The sequence below is a fragment of the Vicugna pacos genome, chromosome 6 (genome assembly GCF_048564905.1).
Source record: "Vicugna pacos chromosome 6, VicPac4, whole genome shotgun sequence".
Lineage (NCBI taxonomy): Eukaryota > Metazoa > Chordata > Mammalia > Artiodactyla > Camelidae > Vicugna > Vicugna pacos.
In genome coordinates, this window is record NC_132992.1 from 70,154,716 (window position 1) to 70,180,352 (window position 25,637).

The window sequence follows — 25,637 nt, forward strand, 5'->3', positions numbered from 1 at the left end:
TCTGATAACTATTTGAGGAATGAATATATTGAAAGTAAAGTGAATGAGAAAGCCCACACTGAGTCTGCAGGGCTCCCATGTTGGCTGGTGAATGACACATTGAGAGGTGGTTAAAAACTCAATTTATGCAGTCACACACACCTGGGTTCACACCCTCTCTGTATTACTTACCAGCTCTGGCTGTTTCCTTGCCTGTCCAGTTGTGGTGATAGGGTGGCTGTGAGCATTGAAGGTAAAGCACATGCAACAATCCCTGGTATCTTGTAATAATTTTAAGCTGTTATTAAGTGTGTAGTGTTTTTTAATGAATAATAGTAACTTATTACTATTAGCTAGGCTTGAACTCTGTAGTCACAGTGAGGTACAAGAGTGGCATGTTCTCACGTGATCTTCCTGAAAGAACCCTTTCTTAACCAAGCTGATTACATCTTAGCAGCAGCAGTGACTGTCAGTCTTCATCTCCTGTTTTATTTACATCTCTGTGAGGAGACCTAGTGCTTGTTATTTTTCTCCTGTTATCTATTATTTTTATTATTGTTGTTAGTGCTCTTGGGTTTCATTCTACCCTTTTCAAAAATTTAGAATTTTAGATACGAATAGTAATACCAAAAAGGAGGTTGAACTTGAAGAATATGAAAGGATAAACCCAGGATGAGGATGAAGGTAACAAAGTGGTGTTTGGAGTAAGAGAAAAGTAGAACCTAAACGTGTTTCTAATTTCATTCCATCATTCATCATGTGTTTATTGTTCCCTTCCTCTATACAGGGCGAGGTGAGAATGGAGTGGGGTGAGGGTGGGAGGGCATCAGAATTGTTAAGGCCTAGTTTCTCTCTCATAAGATTTTTTTAGTTGAATATTTTTGGGGATAATTGTAGATTTACATGCAATAGTAAGAAATAATACAGAGCGATCCCTTGCACATCACTACAAGGATTTTTAAGTTTTACTAATAATGAAGGTGAGATAGTTCCTTGTAAAGTTGATATGAAACCGCAGGTAGAAAGCACCTGATGATTTTGAAAAAGGCGAGAGTACTCTACTTGCAGCTGCAGCCAGTAAAGAAGGCTTCATTGCAGGTGTCGTTTTTAAGTCACACCTCAGAGGATGAGTACAACTGTATTGGGATGAGAATGGAAGGAGAGAATGAGGTGAGCCAAGTGAAAGGGCTCCTTCAGTGGACAGTGGTAAATAATCTAAACTTTTAAACTGAAGAAACTAAACACTTCTCGTAAATGGATTCCTTCTTGCCAAGTTTCTAGAACTCACGTGATGACGTGCCTGTTGTTAATCTCAAGTCTAATCGTTACATTTTCTGTCTTTGGTAGAGAATACCTTGATTCTGCTGAGAGTCTAACTTACTGGAAAAGTTTCTCCTGTGCTTTCAGAGTGACGGTAGAGAGCGGCACGAGCACGGCAGCGAGAGGCGGAGGCGCGGCAACTCCGAGTCGTTATCCAATGGCCGAGCCCAGGGGAACTCCCAGCAGGTGGTGGAACAAGACGAAGAGGAAGATGAGGAGCTGACCCTGAAATATGGCGCCAAACACGTGATCATGCTCTTTGTCCCTGTGACTCTCTGTATGGTGGTGGTTGTGGCTACTATCAAATCAGTCAGCTTTTATACCCGGAAGGACGGGCAGCTGTATGTATGAGTGTTTTACTTTATTATTTTGTGTGTATGTGTGAGTTATGTATGTATGTATGAGTATTTTACTTTATTATTCCCAAGGCCAGTGTAGAAGTCCTTCATAGTGTCAGGCCTCTGCATTGAAGGGACATGAACACTAGAGAGTCCATTCTCTCTGATGGCCGGAAGCAGTCGATACTTTAAGTAGAGAATGAAAGCTGCAGAATTATATTCCTATATGGTGTCCCTAAATAGAGCTACATTGATGTGGAATTGAGCAGGTAAGGAGTTGAGTAGTGATCTTTACCACCTCAGGCCCATGGGCCCATTGTTCTTCTCTCTGGAATGTTCTTTTCTGTTTCTAACATTGGTGGATTCATTCATATCACCCTTCTTATCTTGGCTTAAATGTTAGTCATGTTAAGTCCTGAAAGATAACTTCCCTGATCCTCCTAACAGCATTAGGTCCTTCCTAGTATTCTTTCTCATAGCAACCTATTCTTTTTTGACTTGTCACAATATGCAAGTATATATTTATTTTCATTATTTAATGCTTGGTTTCCTTCTATACCATAAGGCCTATGAGGGCACTGTGTTTCCAGGGTGAGGTATATAATAAATGCTCAGAAAAAAAAAGAAAGTTGTTAAATGAAAGGATGAAGAAGTAATGCAAACTGGCACAAAGTGCTCACAAAGTTGTGTGGATTCTCTGATGCTTCTGGTGTCTGGTGGATTGTCTGATGCTTCTCATCTCTAAGAAAAATGCTTTGATTCAGGTGTCACCTAGTTGTATTTCTAGGACTCTTGTGGGGCTCAAAATTTTTAATGAATTTTGTAATTTAAAATTGGCAGGTGTCTGAAAAACTGTGGGTTCTGAAAGCCAAGCTTTAAGCTTTTGAGAGAAAGTCTAAGGCTTGAGTGAAGGGCAGGGGTTGGAGACAATAAGGAAAAGAGATTGGGAAGTGTTGTCTGTGTTTGGCTGCAGATTATAGAACAGGGTTAGCAGGCTATAGCCCACAGGCCAAATCTGCCTGCCATCTCTTTTGGTAAAGAATGTTTTATTGGAGCACTGCCATGTCCACTCTTTTATATATGGTCTACAGCTGCTCTCATACAACGATGGCGGAGTCGAGTGGTTGCAACAGAGATTATATATGACACACAAAGCTTAAAATATTTACTCTCTAGTCCTTTACAGAATGTTTGCTGAGCCCATCACAGAAAATCAAAACAAGTGGTTTAAATGATGCACGGATTTTCTCTCTTCCACAGAGTAGTGTAGAGGTAGTGGTAGTTCAGGCTGGCATAGTGGTTTCTCATTCATCAAGGACTCAAGCTCCTTTGCTTTTTTTTTTAATCTTCTTTCCTCTTGGTTATTTTGGGGTCCATTGTTGACACCAGAGGCCCAGCCTTCATTCAGACAGCAGGGAATGGAAGAGTAGGGGAGAAGAGGACATAAGATGTTTCTCTCAGCAGAACTACTCCTTTCTTGGAAGTTCCATTGGCCATCAGTTAATCTCATGACCACACATAACCTTAGTGAAGGCAGAAATAAAGTCTTTTACTGGGAACATTGGCACATGGAATTAAAGCTTTTATGTGAATGAGCAGTGAGGGGAAGATGGACATGTGACATTTTCTCAAGGCAACTCCAGTTGCAATCACCCTACAGATGAAAGATAATGATAAGCCATTTTACCTTCTGACAACCCTTTGTCACCTACGTAGTTTATGTGACAGAATCCAGCTCTTTAACAAATCTCTAATAAGCTGTGGAGAAAGAACATTTGATGGAGTAATTATCCCAATATAAAGTATCCACTAGATGGAGCCAGTGTCTGGCTCACATAGGTCTCCAAACTTTGGATATCTCCTTTTATTTTAGCGTATAGCTATTTTTCTTAGGTTAAAAATTCTTGGCTAGATTGATGAGATGAAAAAAGTGACTTATATGAGTTGAATCAGGGAAACAAACCTGGTGTTGGAGGAGGGTGTGGTTTGGGATCTCCATTAACACTTACCTGGGGCTTTTGTGTTGTTTTATTATAGAATCTATACTCCATTCACAGAAGACACCGAGACTGTGGGGCAGAGAGCCCTGCACTCGATCCTGAATGCTGCCATCATGATCAGCGTCATCGTCGTCATGACTATTCTCCTGGTGGTTCTGTATAAATACAGGTGCTATAAGGTGAGCAAGAGACACAGCTTTGCTTCCCACCATGTTCTTTTTATGGTCGGGTTTTCCTATCACCTTACTTGGTCTAATAAAGAAAAAGATCTTATAGTCTAGAACTAAGTTTATTTTTAGTTTTTCCCCCTTATTTGTGGAACATTTAAAAAATACAAAAAGGCATAAATGGAAGACAGATGTTTTCATATAATACCACAATCTAAGTGTTTATAATGTTTTGACTTGCAGTATACTTAGGACATTCCAGGATATATCCTAAGACCTTTGTGAATTCCCTCATTGACAGATAGCACTGTCGGATATAAGTGTCCCCATAAAATGCATAATTTAAAAAAAATTCAGATTTTCAACTTAAGTATAGAACAGTAAAGCCACCTGCAGATTCTGTGGTTAAACTCATTAGCAACTGGCTGTATTGCTGCTTCTGAATTGGTAGCCAGCCATTCCCTCACTATCTCTCCTGCAGGAGAACTAATTCTTTGCTTGAGGAATAAAAGCAGAGGAGGTTATGCAAGAAAGTCACAGGCCTTGCCCTCCCAGCCCCTGCGCCCTTAGCTCACTCTCTAGCTGAATGACTCACTTCGGGATTTCGGCCACCTGGCACGTGTTTCAGATTTATGACAGAAAAAATGATAAATTGTTACAAGTCATAAACCTTTAGGCTCATTCTCAAATAAAAGAAGTAAATATTAACCTTTCAAACACTTAAGTTCTTCTCTCTTTTTAGTATTGATTTCTGTATATTCTTCAGCAGGATTAAAATAAAATGTATAGTCAGTATGTGTCCTTTTTTTGACTTTTACTTTGATGTAAGCATTTTTCCATATTATAAATTCTTAGAAAATATCTAATGGCTACATAATATTTGATTCAGTGAGTCTATTGTAATTTACTTCGGCTAACTTCCCTGATGTTGGACATTTAAGTTGTTTCCAGTTTCTCACTATTCTAAAAAACAATGAATGTCTTTATGCATAGAGCTTTTTGTTTTTCAGATTATTTCCTTAGGGTAAAATCCTAGGCACACAATTTCTGGAGCAAATTACCTACGTATTTTTGACGGTCTTGGTATGCAAAATTTCCTTTTCAAAATGATAGTATCAGTTTGTACTTAACGCTAGTAGTGAATGAGTCTGTCTTACCCCGTCTTCACCAGCACTGAGTTTTAAAAAAAAATCTGTGCTAACCTTTATAGGTAAAACAAAATGTCTTAATTTTAATTTGTGTTTGATTACTAGTAAGATCAAATACCTTTTCAGTGTTAACAAACTCTGAAATTGTACGGAATTTAACCTTGTTTGTTGAGTGGGTGGAAGTATTAACCTAAGTGATGCCCAGCTGCATTTGACCTCAGCTTGTGGAGACTGAAGAGGAAAGATGTATATGATGGTGACAGGTAGTCATCAACACTCAGAAATTCAAAGAACAAATGATGTAAACCTTTGCTGGGAAACATTCTCCTTCCCCTGTTTAAATATGCTTATGTCTTAATTACTTCATCTTTTTTTCACCATATGTATTTTGTCTGCATATAAATGTTTACTTGCCAGTTCCATTTCTCTGCTTTATTGGACTCTCTTGTGACTTGTATCTGGATTATGTGCTACTTTTTGTTCTTCTCCTGTTATTGGGAGTCAGCTGAGATTTTGCATTCTTTTTTGGTGTTGGGAGACCTCTTTTCTGCTTCTCTAGCCAGAACTTAGAGAGTTTCTCCTGGAGCTCTCATTGTCTTGCTGATGCCCACCTGGGTTGTGTTAAGTTTGGCAGAGGAAGGTAATACTGGAGGGAAAAAGTGGTAAACTCATTGCTGGCTTCCCAGTACTTCTCATTCCCCAGCCTGTAGTAGCTGTATGCATTCTATCCAGATTTTATAGTTGCATTTGGTGAGAGAGACAGGGTGGAATATATTTTTACTCCATGTTACCTGGAACCTTTCTTGATGTATTTGGTCACTTTTTTGCATCATTTAGTTAATGCTTTATATTAGTTTAAAAGGTTTCATATCAGTCTAAAAGGTTTATATTCAGCTGGATTTCCACATTCACCCATTCATTTGTGTTGTTTTGTTTTGCTTTGTAATGTTCAAGTCTTAGCAAGCACAGCCAATTCTATAGAAACATGTTTACTTTGACTCCTAGTATAAAAAATAAAAGAAGCTTTGAGTCAGAAATTCAGAAACTTGCCAGGACCTGTTTGGCAATAAGCCCTGAGGATTTGTTATGTCATTGGTTGGTTGTGCAATATTTGTGAGAAGCACAAGAAGCTAAAAGACCAGCCAAACCTTAAAAAGGAAGAAATGGAAAAGGCAGTTAGTTATTAGTTGCCGTTTGTTATAGATGAAACTATGTAACTTACTAAAACACATGATTTCTGGCTTGGAAATTTGGGATTTAGAGGAGATTCTTGATGTCCTTTATGAAAGAGGCTCTCTTCTTTCAGAGTCTTTAGTGCAGGAAAGCTGGGCTAGAGATTTTTGTAAGATGAGAAAGGCCTGTTTTTTACCACCTGATGTTCCAGAAAAAGGGGAGGTGTTATTTCGTTATCATCAGAAGCTTTGAATTAGGTAATAATTCAGACAAGTATAACATCAATGATTAACCTAAATAAGAAAACCTTTACAACCATTATTTTAGGCAGAGGGCTAATATTTTTACAATATGAAGAGAACTAAACAATTAAGAAATTAAAGCTAATTAGAAATTAAAACTAATAAGAAATTTAAAAAACCCAAGCAGAGAAATTATGAAGGAAATATAGATGGTCAGGAGGAGAGAGAGGAGAGAGAGAAGGAGGAAGGAGATAAGGAGAGATGTGTATGTGTATTTCCTCACTAGTCAAAAAAAAAAATATATATATATGTTAAAAAAACAAATTAACATTTAACTTACTAAAGATTAATCAGACCTTTTTTGTGAAGTGACTAAGCTAATATATATCAGTAGTCAGTAATTAGAAGACATCTATACACTTCGATTCTGTAATTTTTGCTTTCATGATTTATCCCAAAGAAAGAAAAATGCTGAAGAAAATTTGCATACTAGGATATTCATCTAGCATAAAATACAATCGGGAAAAAAAAGGAAAAATACCACAAATTAGGTTGAATTGTGGGTTCATGTATATAAGTAGACTATTATTTAGTCATTTAAAAATCATTTTAAAAAAATTTGGTGGCATAAGAATATGTAATAAAATATTAAGTTTAAAAAGCAGAACATAAAATCTTATGTTACTTGATCCTAATTTTTTAAAAGTTCTCTATACATGCAGACAGAAAACATGTCTGAAAAGGAAATGTTAGTATCAACCTTGGTCCTCATTGGTCAGTGGGAATTGTTTTCTTTTTTTAGTGTTTCTATATTTTCTAAATGTTATAAGCATATGTTACTTTTGTATTCAGAAGCATGCTGGTTTTTTAAAATAAAAAACATTCCCATGTTCCCTTACCCCCTCCCCAAAAAAAGATAAAAAAAGAAAAAGCATTTCTCAAGAAAGCTGAGAATTTCTAGTATGTAATATTTACTCTAGCCCTTTGTCTGGAGCTTAATATGGAATACCAGTGTATATCTCCCACTCTTTAAAGCTTTTCTATTTTGTAATATTTTACATACTTTTCAGTTTTATAACTTGGAATATTTCTAAAGCTGAGACTTGTGATCATGTGGACTGGGATGCAGGTGGGAAGAGACCTTTCTGCTTAAGCCTTATTGGTTTATTTGCTGAAATAGAGTAAGGGCTCCCTTTAGAATATTTTGCTAAGGTTAAATTCTTTGCTAAACATAAAGTACTTAGAAATTACAGGTGTCTTCAGTTTATTTTGATGTGTATTAAAATGGACTAATGGATGGAGAGGTGGATAGAAATGTTACACAGCAAGTACAGCGAAGTGTGAATGGTAAAATTTAGGTGGTATGTGGGCAGTGGTTCACCATGTGTTTGAAAATTTTTATAATAAAATGTTAAGGGAAGCTTTTGCAAAAAAGCACCAGAAATTAAATTTGTTGTGTTTGGATGGTTAATTTAGAGTATTCAGTTGTCCAAGGAACAACAACTTCCTTGTAAAGCTACTCTTTTGACCTTTTCCCAAATTCTAACGTTTCATAAGGTTGTTTTAAAGAAAGAGAAGCAGCGAGAACTTATAAGAAAATTTTCTTTCAAAGGAATTAACAATCACAGATCACCTTGGGTGATCAAGACAGAAACACAAGAGAAAATTAACATGGATTCTAATCGCAATGAGATTTTGATAGCTTTGGAGCAGGACGATTGAAATAGCTGGACCTGGGAGGTTGGTGTGGGAGATTTAGGGAAAAAAAGAGGACAAAATAATATTCTTGATTTGGAGCTTTTCTTTTCTTCCTTTCTTCAAGGTTTGCTTTGATCTTTTCAGGTTAAGAGATAAGTTTAAGTTGTTGGTTAAGTAGCTCCTTCTGAGCTACTTAATTGAAAGATTAAAGCATATTATGAGTATATCCACTTCAAAATAACTTTACTTTTTGTTAGAAATTACTTGACAACTTATCGTGCTTCTCCATTCTATTTTTTTAAAGCTCCAGACTCCTTGGGTTGTAGCATTTTCCCAAGTAGACTCATTGCATAAAATTATTAAAAAATTTTATTTTGTATAGTAGATTATAAAAATCAAGTTCTGATTCTCTCTCTCATATTAATAAGCTAGCTGTTCCTGAGTTAGTGACTAATATTATATAGTCCTTTATGAATTCTGCATGATAATGAACTGATTTTAAGTGTTTCAAAGAATTTGTAATATTGATACTTATTAATGAACCAGGTGAAATAAACATAGCATTGCAATACTTCCTGAAACCTCAGATTCTGAATATTCTTTTGTCAAATGGTTATATTTAGAAGGCATAATTTCTCTGTACCATTAATGTATGTATACATAGGTTTCTTAAGTGCATATCTGACTTTCAGTTTTATTGAATTTTATTTATTATTTTTTTCAATTTATTTATTGTTTATTTCAAAAACACACAAAATTCCTCCATTGAAAATATTGCTATTTTAAAGCCAATTGTTGGCTTCGTCGATAATTTGGTATTTTAGAATGCATTCTTTTTCTTTTTAAAATTTTACCTGTTTCTAAAGGAACAAGGCTCTATATATGTCTTGCTGAAATTTCTATTTTCTGTTGTGAGTAGTTCAGCACTAGAGTTCTAAGTATTTACAGATCCCAAAGCCATTTTTGCCCTGCCATTTGAATATCGTAACATATATAGAAATAATACACTATTTTTGAAGTAAAAAATTTGGACTATTTTAGGGTTATGGGATCTGTTAATTATATTGAAACACTTTCTTTTTAGGTCATCCATGCCTGGCTTATTATTTCATCCCTATTGTTGCTGTTCTTTTTCTCATTCATTTACTTAGGGTAAGTGGTGAACTATTTGGTCTATTTTTCAGAACTGAACTCTGGGCTCTGTAACTGTCATTTAAAACCGTGTATTTTGTTGTGAATTACTCTTAAATTATAGTTGTTTTTATACATAGGTCATATTTGGCATATAAATATATATATATATATATAGTTAGAGACTAACACAACATTGTAAGTCAACTATACCTCAATAAAAAAACTAGTTGATATTATAGGAATATTCTTTTGTTGATCCTTGTTTATAATCAGCAGAACTGAAAAAATTCAAGACTAGTTCATTTTAAGCCCTTTTAAGTAAAAATTATTATATTCTTCTAGTAGAAATCTATGAATCAGAATATTTAAGTACTCAAGCATGTATATAAACATGAATTAATTGGTTTTCAAACTTTTCTGTTGTTTCATCATTTTTCTTTCAAATGAAATCTTACATGAAAATTTCGTATATAAAATAGAAAAAGTGAAGTTGCTCTGTTGAAGAGAACAGAGAGGCTCAGAGATTTGTCAGCCTGTCCTTTCTCTCAGCCCCAGTGGCAGAATACAGTTTGTTATGAACCATTGCATTAACTCTTAAATTAGGAACAAAAGCAGTAAAACTAAAAAATAAATTGAAGAGTTAATTCTTTGGTAGAAGCAGGGGGAATAACCATAGACAAAATAAATAAATGTGAGAATCTCTATGAAATGGATGATTTTTCTAGGGGAAAATTCATTACCACAACTGACCACTGAAGCAACAGAAAATTTAAGTAAAGCAAAGAAAAAATACAAAAGTTGTTGGAAGAGGTTCTCATCCCACCTCCACCAGTAACAACAATACCAGGCCCATAGTTTCATAGGGAAATTCTGCTAAACCTTTAAGGAGTGGATAACTCTAATACTATTCTAAGTACTCCAGAACATATAAAAAAATGAAAAGCTTCCAGATTTGTTTTGTGAAGCCAGCATAACGTTGATACCAAAAACTTAGAAATTATCAAGAAAAAAGAAACTATAAACCTATCCTATTTATTGATGTCAAAAGAATAACTAAATATTAACAAACAAGATTCAGCAACAACACATTGAGGAAGTAATACATTATGCCAAGTGGAGTTTGTCTGCAGAATGGAAGATTGGTTCATTACTAGAAAATATCGATATAAATCACCATATTACTAGGTCATCGTCTCGTACAGGCTAAAAGGCATTTGATAAAATTCAACCCTTGCCCTTGATCAAATTCTGTATTAAGACAAACAGATGATTGCTTCTTTAACATGATAAAATGTGATTCTCATTCTTAAGGCTGGTGTCATCCCCTTAGGAAAACTCTAGAAGCATGCCTGTTAACATCAGGACAAGATGAAGATTTCCTCTATCACTGTTGTTGTCTAGCATTGCTCTGGAGGGGCTAGTGAACATAAGTAAATGAGGGAAAGAAATAAGAGCTATACAATTTGGAAAAGAAGATTAAGTTATGTTCAAAGATGAAATGATTATTTACTTCGTTTCAGGACTAACCAAAAAACACTTAGAATCATTAAGTAAATTTGGTAAGGCAACTGAATACAAAATTAATAAACATAAATCAATAGTCATCACATAAATAATTAGTCAGAAAACTTAATGAAAAGAAAAAATCCCATTTGTGGTAGCATCAGGAAAGATAAAATATCTAGGATTAAACAAGAATTGTGCAAGATGTATTATTAAGAAATTTTTAAATGCTTCTTAAGGGATTAAAATTTGGAAGACTTAAACATAATGGAAAATTATACCAGGTGACATAGAAAGAATGTCACAAAAATATCAGTTCTAAGTTTATTTTAAATTTTAATATAAACTCAATAAAGATATGAATAGAATTTACTTTTAATCTGGACTAGATGATCTTAAAGTTTATTTGGAAAAATAAGTAAGTGAAGATACCCAAAGAATTGTGAAGAAGAAAAAAAAATGAAGGGGTACTAGTCCTGCCTGTTATGAAATTATAAAACTACGATAATTAAAATAGGGTCACCTGTACCATGAATAGATGATCTGTAGAAAATACTAGAAAGGCTTAAAAAAGCTCAAATACATATAGGAATTTAATATATAAAGGAATTTTAAACATATATAAAGGAATTTAATCTGTGGTAAAGATAGTATAGAATTAGTAGGCCATAGGTGGATTATTTGGTAATTGATGTTGGGATAATTGGGTAATCATCTTGGGGGAAAAATTTGGACTTCTTCCTTGTATCTATACCAGGATAAATTCCAAATGGATTAAAATTTTAAATATGAAAGTGAAACCATAAAAGGACTAAAGGAAACTATGGGAAATGGGGAATTTGATTTTATACGCACACATACGCACGCGCGCGCGCGCACACACACACACACACACACACACACACACACACACACACATATATAAAATATATATAAAACATTAGATTAAGAAAGGACTTTTTAAGTTGCATTATTTTTAAAATACATGTATATATACTCACCTATATATATAAAACATTGGATTAAGGAAGGACCTTTTAAACAAAACCCAGAATAACCAACCAGCCAACCAACCACACCATGAGAAAAATTCAGAAGATGAATGACAAACTGCTAGTGTATTTTCAACTTATTTTATAGACAAAGGCTAATTTACTTTATATATAAATGTACATGGCAGTAAGACCAACAACCTAACAGAAAAAATGGGTGAAGGATTCGCAAAAATAGTTAACAGAAACACAAGTTACTTTTAAATATATGAAAACATGCACACTCTCCTTATAAAATGAATGCTAATTAAAGCTGTGTATTAGATTAACAAAGATTAAATAATTGGGTAACTATTCTAATTTGGCAAGGTTGCAGGGAAATAAGCACAAATTGGTTTATAACTTTCATTAAGAGCAATTTGACATACTGCTTAAAACTCTAAATGTGTATGTCCTGAACCTAGTAATTTGTGAGGATAATCATTACAGCATTGTTTCTAACAGCAAAAGAATGGAATCAATCTAAATGTCCATCAGTAGAAAACTGGTTAAGTAACTTATGGTACATCCATACAATAAAGCCATTAAAAACGATAAGACAGTTCTGATAAAGTGATGTGGAAAGGTCTCCATGAATATCATTAGGAGAAAAAAGCGTGGTTTAGAACAGTATGTATGCTATCATTTGTACCCAATAAAAAAGTATGTATAAGATATATGGACACTCTCTGGAAGAATATACCTGCAATTAATAATAGTACTTTCCTTTGGAGAAGGGAACTTTGGGACAAGGTTTGGGGGGAGGTACTTACTTTTCACAGTATATGTTATGTATTTTATGCATGTATTACTTAGTCAAAGATTAAAAATGGTTTGTTTGTTTTGAGTGCTAGGATGTCTGAAATGCTTAATGCAAATAACTACATTGTTTAGAAATTTCAACATTTATTTTGAAATTTCAAAATGAAAAAATCATCTTTCTGGAGAGTCCCCAGAACCCAGTTCGTGCTTAAATGAGTGCTGTCTTTCTCCTCAGTTACCCAGAGCGTATTCTATATTATTAGATGGTGAAATTTTTCCCCCCAAATTAAAAGTGTTCTTCTTCTTTATAAAAATGCTAAACATTCATTGTAAAAAAAAAAAAAAGAAAGAAAGAAAGAAAGTAAAATAAAAAAGAAAAGAAAAAAGGAAAACAAAAAGATATTTTTTAAGATTATAAAGAAGAAAAGTAAAATATGGCCAGATTCCTATCACTTGGAGGTAAGTCCTGTGTCTTTTTTGAAATTAATATAGCCATCTCTTGTTCTCTCTTCTTATATACTATTTCATGTAAATGAAATCATTTCTTTTAGGTAATAGTGTTTCATGCTCGTATTCCATGTTTATGTGTGTATAAAAAGATATATATATTTGATAGCTATATTAAGTTTAATTTTATGAAAATAACATATGTCCTAATTCTAAAATTTATTGTGCATGTTTAATTTTTTCCAATTTTAGATACTTCAAACAAGGGTTTCCCAAAATACAGAATGGCATTTTAGGTGTTATATGGCCTTCTTAAAAGTTTTTGTACTTATTTCTATAGCTCTGGCCTGTGATACTGGTTTCCCATTTATATGAATGTTACAGAGTTTTCTGTTAAAATAAGCTTAACTTGAGGGGAAAAAGTGAATTAATTTAAAGAAAAGTTGTTAAATAACAGCACAGTTGATTTAAGATATGGTAAAAGTATGAAGGTGAGATATGAGTATCTCATGTTTGGGAATCATAGTTCTAGACAGACAGTGTTTTGATGGAAATTATTGTGCATAATTTTAGGTATCTGTTTAATTTTTTTCAGGGAAGTGTTTAAAACCTATAACGTTGCCATGGACTACATTACGGTTGCACTCCTGATCTGGAATTTTGGTGTGGTGGGAATGATTGCCATTCACTGGAAAGGTCCACTGCGACTCCAGCAGGCTTATCTCATTATGATCAGTGCCCTCATGGCCCTGGTATTTATCAAGTACCTCCCAGAATGGACTGCGTGGCTCATCTTGGCTGTGATTTCAGTATATGGTAAAACCCAAGACTGACATTTTGTTCGTCACAGAAATACCTCACTGGTGTGTTTTCCTTCCTCTTTCAGTTATCTTGGCTTAGGGAGGATGATAACAGGAATGTCTCATAGCTTTTCAGTAAATAATTAATTAGCTATAGTACCTTCTTCATATGAAGATTTCAATTTTTTTGAGATATAAGCTCTTTAAAAATGTTTTATTATTGCCCCAGTCTAACTCAGGAAGTATCCGTAGACTGCTGGTTGTAAGAATTAGATTTGAATCCCATCTGTACCACTCACTGCCTTTGTGACCTTGGGAAGGTGACTTGGGCTCTTTGAGCTTCAGTTTTCTCTTTTGGAAAATGGAAACAGTACTTCTCAGAGTTGTAAAAGAGTTCAGAATATGAGTTAAAAAGCACTAGCAGGGTGTTTGACACACATAAAATGCTCACCTAACTTTTAATATAAAAATTAGGTTACCTACTTTTTACAAGGAAATGTGGATAGAATTACTCTTTTAAACATAAAACATATTTAGGCAATGTGAGGTTCAAATGTATTAGCAACCAGTGTGACATGGGTCCTGAGAAGTCAGAATATGCCCTAGCCATGAGTAACCAAGGCAGCTGTACAGGTGTGAACTCTAGCTATCGCCCTGCACAAAAGCCAAAAACTCTGTTTTCAGAGGTCAGTATGTGGTCCCTATATGATAACTGTGCAGGCTCATTCATCCCTATTCAAGTGCTTATTAAAATGTCAGATGACCCGTAGTAGGAAACCCCATCATCCCCATTTGATTGATGAAAAAATAAGTTTGTGGAAATAGAATTGGATTGGTTCTGTTCTCATATCTGAGCAGTCAGTCATAGAACTATAGAAGTCTTACATTCTCTGTGCCTGACTTTTCATAATGGCCTTAGGTTATATAGTACTTGATGGTTTACAAAGTACTCATCTTTTATTGCACAGCTGTGATTAAGAATGCAGTTCTAGGGTGAGGGGGTGCTTAGTGGTAGAGTGCATGGTCCTAGTTCAATCCCTGGTACCTCTGCTTAAATAAACAAATAAATAAGTAAACTGAATTACTCCCCCCCCCCCAAAAAAACAACCAAGAATGCCTTTGTAGACTCCATCCAATAAGAAACTGGTTAATATTTTGCAGTCAGAGATTTTACCAATATACTCTTCTGTTCAGTGCCTTTTCCAACAGCCATAGTTTGCCTTCACCTTTGGTTGATACATATGTCTTTGCCTAGCTACTTAGCAGCCCTACTGTTGCACCTAATCTTTGCAGGCTAGAATTTAACCACATCCGACTTTTCTCCAGGAGCACAGACAACACTGATCATATCATCCTTTGAAGAAATTCATTTGACCTACTTGTTGAGAACATTCAGATATTCCAAAAGAGCTCATAAAGGGGGAATGGCATTTCCCCGTATGTACTGCAAGGCTCTGTCACGCTAGTTAAATTCCTGAAAATTATTTGGTAAGCTGAAGGCTTCTGCATCTCTGACACTGTCAAGAAATAGCAATTGACACTCTCTGCACCCACAATGTTAAAAGAAGCCCAGTATCTTTTAGGCCTTTTTGAGATCTGGAGACAACAGACCCTTCACTTCCAAATTTTACTTAAGCCTTTGCAAGTTGACACACCTTGAATTGGGGCCCTTCAGAACAAAGGTCTCTAGAATCTGTCCAAATTGTAATACAATAGTTACTCCCATTAGTGTCTCTTCTCCCTGCCCCCAGAGAACCATTCACTTAGAGGCGTTAGCAGCCTCTTTTCATACCTTCTAAAATCTCTGGACCACTCACTATGATCATAAATTGCCCGTGGATTTCTGGTGTGAGGAACTACCCCTCTGAGTCCCATGCCGTATACAGAATGGTGATTTCTGACTGCATACTGAGCTCTCCTAGAAACGGTTCTCAAAGCCGTGAACCTGTGAAGCTCCGTATCTCCATATCATGGAGGCAGCATTCTACCAGCTCAGCACAGCCTCCAGGGCCTTCCTACTAAGACAGAAATGTTATCTGTATGATGGAACTAAGTCTGGGTCCTCGAGAGTATGCCACCTGCAGGAGAGGGTGGCCTCTTCTTTCTTCTGTCTCTTGCCAGTTGACAAGGTGCTACAGGTTGCCCCTCTCTTGGACCCCTGGCTGCCTCGGGAGCCCTTTTGGATCAAATGAGTGACCAAACAGCAGTGGGAGTTTACACACTTTATGGACAGCATCCAAACTACATGTGATGGAGCTTGTTAGAGAGCTGCGCTTTTATTCCTTAATCCAGGCATCCTTGATCAAAGAATGGGATCCAAGGGTCAGCAAACTTAGCTAAACTTTAGGCAGTCATCTTACCCTGGCCAACAATTGGCTCCATCTGTGCATTTTTACAGACTCTTAGGCCAGTGATCTAGCCACCTGCTACTGCCAGTGGTAGCAACAGCAATTCTTATCCAAGGTTTCTGTCTTTAGGGAAAATAACTGTGAGACTCTCTTGCCTCACAGATACCAAAAACATAGATCAAAGTTATGCATGTCTCTCTGTGTATTATAGCCACGATACAGGCCTCCTTACTTTATCCACTTTGGAGTTCTAAGCATTGTTAATAGTGACCCTTTTACTTCTAAAGATGCAGAATGCTGGGCTCCTGAACAAGGTGTTCAGTGGAACCTCCACCAGACTTACTGGTTCATGCTCCAGGCCTCATAGGGCACCATTACAACATAGTAGAGCAAGTTAAAACTTAATTAACTGAAAATGGCGTATTTGTCATCAAACATTGGGGGTGAATCATAATAAAGAGTCTGATTCCATTTTTTTATATTAAAAAAAAAGTGCCAGTTCTGGGGACAGACTGGGTTTAAATCCAGACTCTTCTACTCCTAACACTTAATGGGTATGGGGCCACAGACACATTACTCAACCCGAGTCTTAGTTACTGTGAAGATTAAATTAAACAGTGCATATAATACACTTGGAACAGTATTAGTATTAAAAATATTAGCTGTTTTTTAAAAATATATAATCCTGTGAAGTAAGCAAGGCAGTTATCCTTGTTTTCCAGCCAAGAAACCTGAAGTTTATAGAGATGAAGTATTTGCCCAAGCTTAGGCCATTTTGTCTAGAATCCGAGTCCTGTATTCTTTCTGCTACATCACACTGCTTCTCCCATCAACCCTCTGTACATGTACAAATTATCATCTTTACAAACCTTTGAGCTCCTTTAAAATAAGAGACTTTTGTGTCTAATATTTAGAATAATGATTCTTAATGCCATTTTCACAAGGTCTTAAGATGTTTAATTTGTCACAAAGGTGGTTCTAAAAATTTCAAAACAATTAATTTTAATTCACTTTAACTGCTCTAAAAATAAAGGAGTTTATCAATTAGCAGTTCTATAAGTAGGAGTATGTCTTAAAACCTAGTTACAGGACATTGCAGCTTCAAACACGTTGAAAAAAAATCTCATTATTTCAGAGCATGGCAAATTTCCCTTTTCTCATCCATAACACAGGGGAAGCAGTGAGAGGAGAAATTTCTTTCTCTCTCTCTATGTGTGTGTGTGTGTGTGTGTGTGTGTGTATTATTGTAGTAGTATAAAAGAAGACATGACCTCTTGCTAGCGTGAGGGTTTCTTTACTTAAATGCTTCTGAATGATGACAATGTCAACACAAGGTATCAAATCTTCCTTTACAAATTTGGCTGTACTTGTATAGTTTTACTTTTTTTAAAATGTTTAAAATTATTTTAAATGTTTCTGTATTCTGAATTCTCTTCACACAGCAAATGTAAGAAAAATTGCATTTGATGGAAGGAGATGATGATAGAATCAATAATCATTTAGACATATTGCTTCCTCCTCTGATGCTGTTTTTGTAAAATAAGCTACTTTTCAGTACCACATTCTGAGATGAATATTTGTGAAGTGCTTTTGATGAGAAAACTAAAGAAATGCTAAATGTTCTCTTGCAAAAAGTTTGTTAGTTTGTTTTGTTTAAATTTGCTGCCCTCTTATGTCAAGTATCCCTAAGTAGTTCATATACTATTTTCAAAAGTTGGAGAAGAGGAATCTCGTCTACTCTGTTCTTTGTATTTTGAAAAGTTCAGTCAAATCCCCTCTATCACATCCCTCCTAAAGTCAGGCTTCAGTTTGTGGCTCATCGTTATGATATGTTAGGCAGTGGCATGTTCCTGGTTTTGCTTACTGGAAATTCCAGCTGCTCTGGTTGTCTTACCATTATCTCTGCCTCTTTTCTTTAAACTGGGAAGACTAACTCCTAGAACCCAGTGATGATACACTGTAAACTAACCAAAACAGCAGTCAGACTAAAGTGAAATTTGCACGTATCTTCTGTGCGGTTTTGTGTATTTTGTTTAGGTTGTTTTCTCTCCCCAACCCCCTCCAGTTTACCTGCTGTTTATTTCATTTTCATTCAACATCTTTTTGTGTTAAAAAAAAAAAATTAAACCTTCTCAATTGGTTAGTTCCTCCCTAAGACACCTATTTACAAGTTTAGCCAGTACAGTTTTCAGATGTCTTTTCTATTTTTCTTTTTCTAGATTTAGTGGCTGTTCTGTGTCCAAAAGGCCCACTTCGTATGCTGGTTGAAACTGCTCAGGAGAGAAATGAAACTCTCTTTCCAGCTCTTATTTATTCCTGTAAGTATTTTGGAATGATCTTAAATTAGTGAACAGCTTAGAATTTATAGAGATGCAAACACATGTAATTGTGGTCTTTATCATGATGCTTGTCTTCAGTACATAACATTAATAGAACTATGGCTACTCTGTTTCCTTGCAAATGATTGTCTTTTGCCTAACATTGGTTCAAGAGCGTTTTCAGTATGTATAGAGATAGAAGAAATATTTAGAGATTGGGGAGCCAGTATTCTTATTTAAAATCTTATTAGTCAAGAGTTATTGAGTACCTGTTACATACATATATTGCAGGTGAATTTGCATTAGCTTGTTGAAAGAATTGTACTATTCATTCAGAATATGTTTGCCCTTTTTTTGTTTTAAAGTCAGATATTTACTGGGCATCAGCCTGATCTGCTCCCCAGAGCACTGTGGAGGACGAAAGGATGACTAAGATACTTTGACTTCCGTCAGAGCTCATTTGCTTACAGTTTAGAGGTCAAATAAGACAAGTATACAGCTAAGCAGCATTCAAGGCAGAATGTTATCACATTCAGAAGAAACACAATCAAAATGCAGAAAGAGTTCAAAATAGGGAAAATCTGGCTGGAGAAGACTTTGTGGAAGAGACAGCATTTGGACTGAACCTTTTAAGGGTGGGTGGGATTTCAGTAAGCACAGATGGAAGAGTCAGTTCCAGAAATGGTCTTGTCACAAAGACTGGCTTAGAGACATAAGTGTGGGCAGTCTTTATCAAATTTCAAGTGTTCAGCTTGACTAGAGCATGGAGTACAGAATGGAGCAAGTACTAGGAGATGAGTTTGGAAAGGGCAGATTAGGGCAAGATCAAGAATAGCTTTGAGTGACTGGTTTAGATCTCTGTATGCTATTCATGACTGCTTGGGAATCATAGAAGGTTCTTGAATAGGAGACTAATGTGATCAGAGATGTGCCTTTGGAAGCTTGCAACATGATGTGAGATGAACGGCAGCAGGTGGGAACTGAGATAATGGGAATTATAAATAAGCAGATGTTGCCATGATCTAAGTAGAAAATACTGAGGGTCTGAGTTACGGTATTGGTAATGGCAGTCAAGGCAAAGGCCTGATGAGAGTTTCTGGAGGTAGCATCAGTAGTTTCCAACTACTAAGAGTTTAAAGCCTGAAGGAAGGATGATAAAGTAGAGATGTTTTTCTTATTGGAGAAATCTATGGTGTTGCCTGTGGCCCATATCTAATTTTGTTGGCAGGACTTGTGAGCCATCCATGTAGAAATTTCCAGCAAGAGTTTACAAGTGAAGTACCAGTGCATAGGAAAAGATAAAGGAAAATGATAGAGACGCAAAACTGAAGAACATGGTAGACACGGCTGCGGGAGTGGATGAGTGATTCAAGTAAAAAGAGGAGAGGAGGCCAAGGACAGATCTTCATCAACTACTGTGTTTAGAGAGTGAGAAAATGGAGAGAGAAAATAATAAAGGGAACAGAAGAAATTATCAGAAAATTGGGAAAGCCAGCATTTTTCACTTAGCAATATCATGATTGTTTTTCATATCAGTACATGAAATACCAGTTAACTAATAACTGTTAGTGATTAGACTTCTTTGTGTATTTTTTTAGCCACACCTTTAAATTTCTTGTTTTATGACTGGCTTGGTATAATATTCTTTTCCATATTTTCAGAATTAATTTTTAATTATGCAAGTAATACATTAATGCATTATCCTTGAAACAAATTTTTAAATTACAGATGAAGTTAAATTTCACTATAATTGTCATCCACAATCTTAATACCTTACCAAGCATTTACTTACCACTGTTATCAGTTTAATATATATCCTTGTGGACTTTTTGCCTTTTTGCCTTTTCTGTTGAGTTATTGAAAAAGCAGAGTTTCCAGAAGGAGAAAATGTCAGATGCTATAAAGAAGTCAAAGATAATGAGGACTAAGTAAACCATATAGAATTTGGTGTTTAAGACATCGTTAGTGATATTTAAATGAGCAATTTGAATAGAATGATAGGACAAAAGCAATATTCCAATGGGAGGAAAGTGTGCATCTCACTGGGTTGATAGGGGGTGTGTCTGACTGTCTGGGTTTTGCTCCTACTGGCACTGGCAATGGAAGTGATACAGCGGACAGAGAATGAGTGGTGAAGGAAAGGTAAGTTTTATGTATTACTTTAAAGATTCCTGTCTCATAGGCAGAGCACTGGTGACTTAAGAAAGCAGTTTTGGGGAAAGGTGTTTCGGGAGAGAGAAGATTTAGTCATGTTTCTAAGGTTCAGGGAAAGGAGCAAATAGAGAAAGGCTTTGAAGAGTCCAGCAAGAAGACAATTCTTTATAATAATTATTATAGTATGTAATTATAATAAATAATGTAATTACTGGAGCAAAGTAATAAACGAAGCAGGTAAAAATTGCTCTAAGAGTTCAGGAAGAGAAATTAGATGAGAACAGAGGAAAGACCTGGAAGGAAGGAAAAGGAAGACAAAAGCAGAAGATAGTGAGATGTAGAGAGAGGTCAAGTTGGGAGTACATGTTAGTTGACTCAGTCTTTCTTGTGAATTTGATGTTAAAGCATCTATGGGACTTGGAGAGGGTAGGGATTGTGCTTGTAGCTAGAGATGTCTGGGAAAGTTTTAGAACACCCAGTGTCTGAAATGCAAGAACATTTCTCTTACTTTTTTTCCAAGATAAATTTATTATATCACATGCTTACTGTGTTTTTCGGCAGAAAAGAACAGATGAGGTTCGTTTGTTTTAATTTTGTTGGGGGGAAGTATTTAGGTTTATTTAATTTTTAATGGAGATGCTGGGGATTAAACCCAGGACCTCGTGCATTCTAGGCATGCCCTCTGCCATTGAGGTATACCCACACCCTCAGATGAGGTTTTAAGCATCAGCATTTTCCTCTTAATGAGCATTTGGGTATGAGCTTTTTCTGTGTTATCCCTGGAAATTAAAATTTATTTATTTTGTATTTGTGCATACAGAATGTTACACCAAATGTTAATAGTGAACGCTAGGAATTTAAACTAAGGTATATATTGTAAAAATATAGAAAGATGTTCACAGAAGCAATGGTTATATTAAGAAAAAGATGGAAATAACCTGTGCCTGTCAAAGGGGACACTTTCAAATGATTATGCTACATTTGTACAATGGCTAGTTGTGTAGCCATTTAAAAGAATGAAGTAGCTATATATATGTTCAGTTTTTTTTAATGTCAGATTATATATTAACTACAAAAATCAAGATTTAAAACAATTCATGCAATATCCTATGGAAGGAGTGGGAGAAAGGAGCTGTATATAGATGTGTGTGTATATGTATAAAATCCCAATAATACATTTAAAAGCTGATAATATATTAATAGTGGGATTTAGAGATTGAGACAACTTTTACACTTTTCCTTGTATCATTCTCTACTTGTAGGGTTTTAACTGTACTGTATACTTTTTTAAAAGTTAATTGTGCATGTGAAAGTGAAAGGATTGTGAGTTTTACAATTTTTCTTAGTTTTAGGATTTTACATTGTTCTACTATTGTGTCTCTTGTTAGTACCACAATAATGCTGTGTAACAAACCACCTCAGAACTCAGTGCCTTAAAAATGTAATGATTTACCATCACTCCGGCATCTGCAGGTCAGTTGACCCTGCTGATCTGTCTTGGCTGTGGCAGCTCTGCTACATGTGTTCCCCCATCCTCTCTGGACCAACGGGTTAGCTGAAGACTTGTTCTTCTGGTGTCTAGGGGAACAGCAGATCAGCAGGCCTTCTGAGGCCTGGGCTCAGTATTAGTCCCCTGTCACCTCTGCCCACATGCCCTTTATTGACACGAGTCACATAGCTGAGCCCCTGGTCAGGAGGAGGAAGACTACGTTCCAGTCACGATGGGGCCACAGCAAGAGTGTGAGTGCATGAAGGGTGAAGAAGGGGTCTTTCAGTCTGCCACAACATTAACGTGTATGTTAATTTTATACTCAAGAAAAAGTATTTACTCTATTTTTTAAAAAATCATTCATATATAACATCTTTTAAAACTCAAGTCTGTATAACATTTGATATTCTGAGATATTTTTGTAGTAATTCCACATATATGGGGAAAGTATGAGCATAAACCTTTACCTCCTGCGTAGATGAAATATGTTCAAGAAAGTATCTGTTCTCATGAAATACTGAATCTTTCGTGAGGATTTTATAAATCACTGAGCTTGAGAGTTTTTTTTTTTAACAAAATAGACAAAAATAGCAATATTAATCAGTACTTTTCCCCTGAAATGAATATAATCATGAATAGGTAAAGTTTTAAGTCAGTCCTCTCAGCTATTTGTCCTTTAAAAATACAATCCTTTTATACATTTGTATACTCTTCCCCAGTTAAGGAAGGGTATTCAGTTTGCAAAAGGATCTCACCCTCAGGCATTTTTGTGAGCATTTTTGTTGGTTTTCTATGTCCTGTGTTCTGACAGGAAAAATGGACACCTACCCTCTGAACTAAATCATTCTTCCCTGGTAGTGACCTACTTTGGTAGCTTATCAAAGAACAAAAGTAACAATTCATTGAGGTCAACTATTTTATGTAAAGTTTTTCTCTGACTTCATATCAGTTTGGAAAATTTTTAGATTATGTTTATTTTTAACTGGCATGTTTTTCTGTTGATCTAAGATGTTCAGTGTTAAGTTGAAAGCTCAGAAAGTGGGGTTTTTAGATATTACTATAGTAATATTAATTCGTTCAACAAATACATATTCTGCTCATGATAATTTACATACTACCTATAGCTAGATCTGGCCCTTGGCCTGTTTTTATACAGCCCTATAAGCTGAGAGTGGTTGTTGCATCTTTAAAGAGCTAATAAAAAAGAAAAGAACAAAGAAGAATTTTGTGACAGAGACCAGATGTGACCCACAAGCCTGAAATCTTTACTTTCTGGCTCTTTACAGAAAAAGTTTGCTGACTTCTGACTTCCATGGTAATATTAAGTGTTAAAATAAAAAATTTTGTAGCTTTTTTTCCCCTATATTTACATTTAAAAAAAAGTCAAATAAATAACCTGCTGCCTTCATTACCAAGAACGCTACAGAAACCTTGTACATGGTGGTTGTCTTTCTGTTTCCCTTTCATTGGGTTTGAATTTAGTTGACAGTGAACCGCCTGCCTGGCTTACATTGGCTTTGCTCAGTTATTCTGGTTATCGTATAATGAGACTTGTTTGACTTCAGAATTACAAAGCTATGAATGAGTAAGTGCAGCTATTACAGGATTTTCATCCTCTGTTGTTGTGTTACTCATAAGTTTTTCAAGAAGCCTTTGAGTATTAGGAAAATGGATATGAGCCCTAGTTTGTCCTCTAATGTAGTTATAAAAAGTAATTTGTATCAGTGAATTCATACTACTTTAGGATTTCAGCTAGTCCAGCTGTGGTTTCAGTATAGGCTTGCTGGCCTGAACAGTTTTCCTCCTGGTTACTTTTCAGGGGCTATAAATGACAATGAACGATTCTATAGTGGCAGCTGCAGTTTGAATGTTGCAGTAAACATTTTTCTTTTATCTGTGAAAATCAGAAAGAACCTTTTATGGTTGTTAATATAGATTTACTTCTGATTGTTAAGGATTCTTAAGGTGACATTAAGAAGATTGGTGATTAGTATGGAGAAATAATGACCTGCTATCTATTCGTAAGCTTTCCTTCTGTGTTTCCAGTGCTTACCTGTACTTTTGTCTTTCTCAACAGCAACAATGGTATGGTTGGTGAATATGGCAGAAGGAGACCCAGAAGCCCAAAGGAAGGTATCCAAAAACACCAGTTACAATGCACAAAGTAGGTGACTTTTATTCGTTAATTCCCTGGTTTTGGGGGTCATTGTCATCTTGTAGGCTGATGATGGATTATAAAGCAATGGTTTTTAACTGCTTTCTTTGGTCATGTACCAAAGAATACCCAGCAAACACAGGTAAATATTTGAGGAGTTCAAGTGCTCCAAACCCAGTAGTGCAGCCAAGGTACCCTAGGTTAAGAATTTCTGCCATTGAGCACCATTAATACCAGTCTGGAAATGTTTCAGTTGAGGCTGTGATTTTAAAAAGTAAAATAGGCACTCTCTTCAAACCTGTATAAAAATGAGAAGCTCTTGTTTGACAAGGCCAGAGTAACTTGAATATAATATGATTTGCAATATTACAATGTTTATGCCGAGAAGATAAAATATTCCAGGTGGACGTGACTTTCTGGAAGAGGATAATAATGGTGACTGGTGACCTAGGATGGGAGACTGAAAGGCTCACTTGTGGATACTACAGAGACTTTACGGTGAACACACGTTAGGAGGAGTTATTAGGAAGAGTTGAGGAAACAGCACAATATCAATAGCCAAGAAGAAAGGAAACTTTTTTTTTAAAGGAAAACAAAGGGCTAACCTTATGAGAAAGCTAAAAAACAGAGATAGAATAAAGGTTAGTCAGAGAAGAAAAAAGGGCCTTCATTGAGTTGCTATTTGTCAGGAAAGGGAGAGTTAAGGTTTTATAGAGCCAAGAAAACTGCTGATTTAGCATCTGAGTCACCACGAGAAGGACACTTTGAACTGGAAATTCATATTGGGGACCCAAAAATATTAGACCCATTCTGCAGTGAGCGAGGCATTAGACCAGTGTAGACCTAGGAGACAGTTGCCACAAGTCTGGTTGTTGTGTTAAACTAAAAGAAATTAAAAGGTTGGTTATCTATGAGTACATATGTATATATATATGAGTTTGTGTTTTTAGTGCATCATGATTTTATTTTTTTGACAAATTTTGATCGAGCGCCTAATTATGTGCCTGGTGTTTTGTTAGGCACTTGGGCACTTAGCACTGCATGCAATATCCCATACCTGTGGAGCTTATGTTATAGCCTGTTTGGGGAGAAACACATGTTCAACAAATAATTCCACAGGTAATTCATACAGTTTGTGATAAGCACTACAAAGGAGAAGTGTCAGTTGCTGTGAAAGTTTATAGTAGAGGAGTTTCATTTATTCCGGAAAGTCAGGAAGGCTTCCCTGAGGAAGTGACAGTAGGAGATGGCCAGTGAAGAGTGGAAGGAGAGCTTTCCAGAAGCGGAAGCAGTGTGGGCAAGGGCCTTGAAGTGAGAAGGGGCTGGATGAAGCGCAGAGCCCTCAGTGGGAGTGCGGCTGGTATTTCAGGTGGGCGATCTTCACTGCGGGACTTCCCCTCACGGCACAGAATGTCCAGCATTCGTGGCCCC

At 35.9% G+C, this 25,637-nt stretch overlaps 1 protein-coding gene across 2 annotated transcripts in view; it reads left to right on the forward strand.

Annotated features, from left to right (window-relative positions):
- PSEN1 (presenilin 1) overlaps positions 1 to 25,637 on the forward strand; it is a 59,925-nt gene that overhangs the window by 23,092 nt on the left and 11,196 nt on the right. For both annotated transcript variants that reach the window (XM_006206897.4, XM_006206898.4), the window contains exons 4-9: positions 1,387 to 1,640; positions 3,675 to 3,816; positions 9,150 to 9,217; positions 13,538 to 13,758; positions 18,310 to 18,408; positions 24,129 to 24,215. In XM_006206897.4, coding sequence (XP_006206959.1) covers positions 1,387 to 1,640; positions 3,675 to 3,816; positions 9,150 to 9,217; positions 13,538 to 13,758; positions 18,310 to 18,408; positions 24,129 to 24,215 — 871 coding nt within the window. The remainder of the gene's footprint in view (positions 1 to 1,386; positions 1,641 to 3,674; positions 3,817 to 9,149; positions 9,218 to 13,537; positions 13,759 to 18,309; positions 18,409 to 24,128; positions 24,216 to 25,637) is intronic.